The 6,000-nt window shown below is 38.0% G+C and overlaps 1 protein-coding gene across 1 annotated transcript in view; it reads left to right on the forward strand.

Annotated features, from left to right (window-relative positions):
- The window catches only part of LOC127962253 (uncharacterized), a 43,732-nt gene extending 38,790 nt beyond the window's left edge, over positions 1-4,942 (forward strand). The window contains exons 5-9 of the mRNA XM_052561801.1: positions 3,370-3,643; positions 3,741-3,880; positions 4,004-4,095; positions 4,457-4,559; positions 4,654-4,942. Of these exons, the coding sequence (XP_052417761.1) occupies positions 3,370-3,643; positions 3,741-3,880; positions 4,004-4,095; positions 4,457-4,559; positions 4,654-4,661 (617 nt within the window). The 3' untranslated portion in view covers positions 4,662-4,942. The remainder of the gene's footprint in view (positions 1-3,369; positions 3,644-3,740; positions 3,881-4,003; positions 4,096-4,456; positions 4,560-4,653) is intronic.
- The last annotated feature ends 1,058 nt before the right edge of the window (positions 4,943-6,000 follow it).

Below are 6,000 nucleotides of genomic sequence, written 5' to 3' on the forward strand. Positions count from 1 at the left end.
TCTGAGCTCCACTGTCCAAAAGCATTTGAGTCTGGACACCATTTAAATGGCAATTTATCATGCAGCGACTGCCAATCAGCTGTGCGACACGTTTCCCTCCAATTTCCTTTGCTCTGTTGGATGTGTTCTGTGTTACAGGTTGCTCACCTCTGGGTGCATGGAAAGAAGGTTGGGACACGAGATCTTCTCCGGTCACTGGTGGTCCCTCCCCAGTGACCTCCTCTCTTTTAACGCCCGACTTTTCATGAGACAGCCCACAGCTCGGTGTCCTGCTTGACCACAGAAGAAACAGTGAGTACATACTTCAACATTTTGGGATATACACTGTTGGCATTTACCCTTTGCCTCTGATTTTACTTGTTGTTGTGCACTTGCAGCGACGGTTTGGGTTTGCTGTTGAACCCATTGACATGACAACTTTCTCTAGATTCTTCGTCAACGCAGATACTTGTACAGAAAGTTCATGAATGGCATCACGATTGGCTCTAACTTCGGCATGATTCAGTGAAGAACATTGCCCCTTCCCATCCTCCTGCTGTGTCACACTTGCAATTGTGACTTTGGATTTGTAGATGTGACCTATTCGTTTTTGTCTTTCAGTTTCCTCACTAACAGACTGTGTAATCAGTTCTAGGATCTGATCATCTGAGGTTTCCTGTGTACCTATTGCTGCTTTAATGTCCCTCCGGACAAATGTGTATTTTTCATTCAGACCCTGATACAGTGAGTGTAGAAAAACACCTTGGACCAGTTTACGGTCATACTGAAACTCAGATTCTGTTTGTTCTGAAGCAAACAACACCCTCTGCTTAAGCCCCATTAACCTATACATAAACTGTTGAGGGGATTCTTTGTCCTGTTGTTTTGCATTGCTCAGCTCCTGAAATAATTCAGTACTACTTTTGTCCCTAAGGTGAGCTCTAAGGAACCTTTTCAACTCAGCTACAGTAAGGCTGTCTTTTGTAATAAGCATCTCTTTGAAGGTACCAGGTTTGATAACCTTTAACACTGTTCGAATAACTTCTGACTCTGAGAAATTTTCTGCTATACTTTCATCAATTTGCTTACAAATGCTGTTGAAACTCAAGTCTGAATTTGAATCAGAAATTTGCCCACCGTAAATTTTGAACTCTCTACGTGGCAAATATGATGCAACATCAGAGAATTTGATCAGACCAGTCATTTGTTCAGACACTCTAGGCAGTGGAACAGTTTGTTCAGCTCTTGAATGTGATGTCAGACCTGTAGTTTGTGCTACCTGCACCCTTGCAGCCGCTGATGTCAATGCAGGTTGCGATACCAGTCCCACAGTCTCTTCAATTTCTGCGACATCCAAAGCAGAATCTTGTTCTGTAGCAGTCAACTCACGAACGAGGTCATGAAGGGTCAGCAAACGGGCCATTCCTTGGTCCTCTAGACTCTGCAGTTGTTCTCCTCGCATGAAATCAACGATGACGTCGTAGAGTTCCACTTCTGTTGCATCCCCGTCTGGGACCCCCTTTTCTCCCTCCTCCGCGCAACACAGGGCTACCTTGTAGAGTGCTTTGCAGTTCGAAGAGCTGACCAGCAGGTGGAGCTGCTTCTCGATCTCCCACCGTAGTTCTCGAAGAGTAGCCATGACTGGACTGCGGGTGTCTGCCGTTCAACTCGCTGGTCTGGGATGAAAGATGTTTAACCACTGTGGTTCTTTGATGATCAGCACTCGACCACCAGGTGGCGCTGATCCCGGACGAGCCCCCAAATTGTTACCCACGTCAGGGCTGAGGAGCCTGAATGGGTGAGGTGAATTAACCACTTCTGCCGGTTCTGTAGAATGATAAATGAAACGCTGTGAGACAGGAGTACTGGCTGTAAGCTCTGGCAAAGTTTAATTAACTCTGAAGCATCCGGTGCAGTACCTTAGTTAAACAGCGCTAAATGCCCTCTACAGGAAACAATAATAACAGCAACATTTTCTTTACCCACAACAAAGAATGTAACGATGACTTTACCCATCAATAAACAAATGTTGAAGGCATAATTTATGAACAGTACAAAATTTTAAAGGGGGGTGTTTTTTTCCTCTTTAATTTTAACATATATATTTTTCAACCTACTACACTAAACATGGACAAAGTTTCAAAAATTAAGTTGTACGCTTGAAGGAGTATTTTTGTTCCAAAAATTCTTCTTCCGGTTTATCACAAGTTTCGGAAAGTTTTTTTTCTTTCGAGTTTTGGTCTGTGTGACGTTAGATGGAGCAGAATTTCCTTATATGGGTCCTAAGAGCACTTCTGCAGGAAGAGCGCGTGCTCCCGTAGAGCAGAGCAGAGACGAGACATTCACTGATCAGAGCGATAGAGCGAAATGTCACCAAAGAAGTTTGTTTTTGGTTGCCAGGGCAAGACAACCCTGCACAGATTACCAAAAAAAAATAAAAAATAAAATGCATTAAGGGACCACTGGATGGAGTTTATTTTTACAGAGCATCAACGGAGTTGTGCAAGTGTATTTGTTTGTTCCCTGCATTTCAAAGATGCTTGTTTTACAAACAAGGCCCAGCTTGACGACGGATTTGCGTATCGTCTATTTCTTAAGGATGATGCAGTCCCAAAGAAAAAGGTTCACAATCGTGTGTTGGAACCGCAGGGGGTGAGTAAACTTGTTAACTTAACTATCGGCGCGTAAGCACATCAAGTAAACAACATGCGATGTTTTCATCAAACTGCACTTCCCACATGTAAACCTTTAAAGAAAAAAAATAAGAAAAAAAAGAAGACATAAAGTGGAACTTAGTCATTTTCCAAAACCGCTAAGCAAATATATACAGTTTCAATACATACAACACAGAGACTGATTGCTGATGCTGCTCTTGTTAAATTTCAGCCTCTGGATCTGATTCTGGATCATAAATATACGCTGAATCTGACTGTTAGCCATGTTTTGTTTTAGATGTTTTTTTCCTCCTGGTAATGTCACAGCTTCCAGACGCCCTCAACGCAAAAGCTTACGCACGCTCGTGATTCTTTAGCTCCGCCCACACGTCACGCCTCCAGCCACTCGTGTTTTTCCGGAAAAAAAAAAGGTACAGATTATCTTTATCTTATAAATAAAATAAAACTAAAGACTTTCTGGAGATATGAAGGATGCAGTACTACTCTATAGGTACTCAAGATTAACAGGAGATTGAGTGAAAATGAGCATTTCACCCCCCCGCCCTTTAATGTAATCTCATGCCTCTCGAGAGACACATAATCATAATTTATTAATTTTTCTTTGGCAAAAGTAGTTGATTACTCAACTTCAAGTCATTGTTCACTAATAGTCTTTGCCCTTTCTACAAGCTTTATGCATTGAGATGTATCGTAACTTTTTTAATGCTTTTTCTAGAAAATGTAGCAGTACTTGGTGCTGCTATACAGTCATCAACATCTGGGGCCTGGATTGCTGAAAATGCCATTGATCGAGGTCTCCAGCAGTTGTATACAAAATGTTCCTCAACACTCAGACAGACTAACCCATGGTGGAGGTTGGATCTGTATGATATTTACAGTGTTAACAGAGTGGTCATTACTAACAGAAGAGACTGCTGTGCAGAACAAATAAACGGAACAGAGATTCGCATCGGGAACTCTTTGGAGAACAACGGCAACAACAATCCCATGTGAGGAACTTGGTTCAAAGAGCACTAGACATCGAGCACAAATATAGGATACGAGAGTATTGTTACACCTCTGTCATGTGCTTCTCTCTCTCTCTAGATGTGCTGTTATTCCTGCTATTCCAGCAGGTGAGTCCTACAGCTACTCATGCGGTGGGATGGAGGGACGTTACGTGAACTTAATCATTCCTGGAGACATGAAGTTACTCACTATGTGTGAGGTGAAGGTCTATGGAGAAGGTAAATCGTTAATAGTGTTATTTACTGAGTAAATAGTGTGCAGGGTCTAAAATATATTTTCAATATTTCATTGTTAAATTAAGTCTTTTTTTATGGATATTCATATATGAATGTATTTTTTAGGTCCTTGTTTAAAAAAAACGTTTGTAAAAATTCAGTTTAAATCCAGCAATGATTTGACCAACCCTACAATGAGAGAAAATGTTCTGAAACAGGTGAGAGAAAGAAATCAATTCAGCCCTCATTATTAATGTAAAATACGAGTAGTTTTCTTTCTGCTTTTGGAGATTTACATGGATAACTAAAATTGTACCTATTTATGGAATTAGTGCTACAATTATTTGTATGTATCATTGTAGATTTAATTCATCATTTGTTTATTAAATGTTGTCATTTATATATTGTTGTAATAGTAATCATGTAGAAACCAAATTTGTCTCATAACCTGACATTGCTCTAAAGTTGCTTCCTGGGAATATTATGAACATGTTTTAATCTGGGATTAGAGTGACATTTAAAAATGAAGATTTGAATTCATCAGCATAAATCACTTTAGTATTAACATGTTGTTTTCAGTTGGGATCTGCTCTAGCAGCTAGAGGACTGACAGATGTGATTCTGCATTGGTCTCAAACCCCTAATCGGGTGATCAAGAAAGTGAATGCAGCTAATCCAAAATGTGAGTCTGTTCTCTCAACTGTACAAACACTTATGAAATAAGGAATGATGATAAAAACCATGTGATGTAATGAACAGAAATGTTTTATTTACAGGTCATTGAAGTAGGGGAAATGAATACTCTGGAAATCAACACTGCCTAATTCACTACATTGATATTCATTAAAGATTATATTTTCATATTCATTAAAGATATATTTTCATTCAAATTACACTGACTGAAATTTCTTCATGTTTAAAATGTGAATACTTTTAAAGCACTTCTGCTTACTTCCCTGAAGAATTGATGTAAAACTTTCTTGTGTAATTATGTATTGTCAGCAAATAAAGGTAGCAATAAATACTGTATAATTAAACTTAACATGACAGTTTTCTGTATATTCACTGCCAATATAGATTATATATCTATATAGATATATATATATATATATTTAAATGTTTAAAATCTATAAATTGTCATTTTAATTGTTTTGATGTTCTTGTTTTATTAAATTTCCTTTCATGAAATGTTGTTGTTCCTTTGGAGCTGTAATAAGATCTAAGTAGTAGATGAACGGAATCACACCCTCGCTAGATCGCTAGAAGATCGCTTAATCTGGAAAGCATCTGCTGTGTACAAATATCTGACAAATGTCTTTAAGGTGTCAGTTTTACAAATGTTTTAAATCATAAAAAAAAAAAACTAAATACATCTAATGATCTTCTCTTTTCAGGGGTGTAGATTACGTAGGGGACGTGCACCCACTTTTAATATCACGTAAATTCGTCCCCCGCACTTTTTTGGCAAGCGTGTTCACACAGAGGTTTTCAAGAGCCAGTGTGAATAAATATAGTTTAAATTCAAAGGATAGTCTTTGCATGATCTGATGTTTTATTCGGACCCAGAGTAAAGCGAGATGTACATTGTGGAGCGTTAAAACACTCTTGCAGTGTGTGTTTCATTCATACTCGAAGACAGAGGGCGCTCTTGCGCAGAAAGTTTTACTAGGAAATTCCTAATATGGACAAAAGCATCCTGCTATTGTTGTATGAAAACAGTTGTTTTCACAGAAATACAGAAATGTTTTCAAACATGAAGACATTAAACATATGATTGTGACAATATATGGTGTATTTGTGTTTTTCATGTCATCTGCAGATAAAGTATATGATCAATGCAGTGCTAATTGACAAAGCATTTATTACAGTATAAATAAAAAATTATTAATTAAAATAAATTAGAGAAAAATTAACAGAAATCTTTTGTAACATTATAAATATTGTTATCATCATGTTTGATTGACTAAGCTTTTGCATGATATAATGTATAATGTTACAAAAGCTTTTTATTTCACATAAATGCTGATCTGATAATAATAATTTAAAAAGGTTTTTTGAGCAGCAAATCAGCATTCTACAATGATTTCTGAAAAAAACTAATACTAATTGAGGAAAAAGCTTAT

The sequence above is a fragment of the Carassius gibelio genome, chromosome B7, assembly GCF_023724105.1.
Source record: "Carassius gibelio isolate Cgi1373 ecotype wild population from Czech Republic chromosome B7, carGib1.2-hapl.c, whole genome shotgun sequence".
In the NCBI taxonomy this organism is placed as follows: domain Eukaryota; kingdom Metazoa; phylum Chordata; class Actinopteri; order Cypriniformes; family Cyprinidae; genus Carassius; species Carassius gibelio.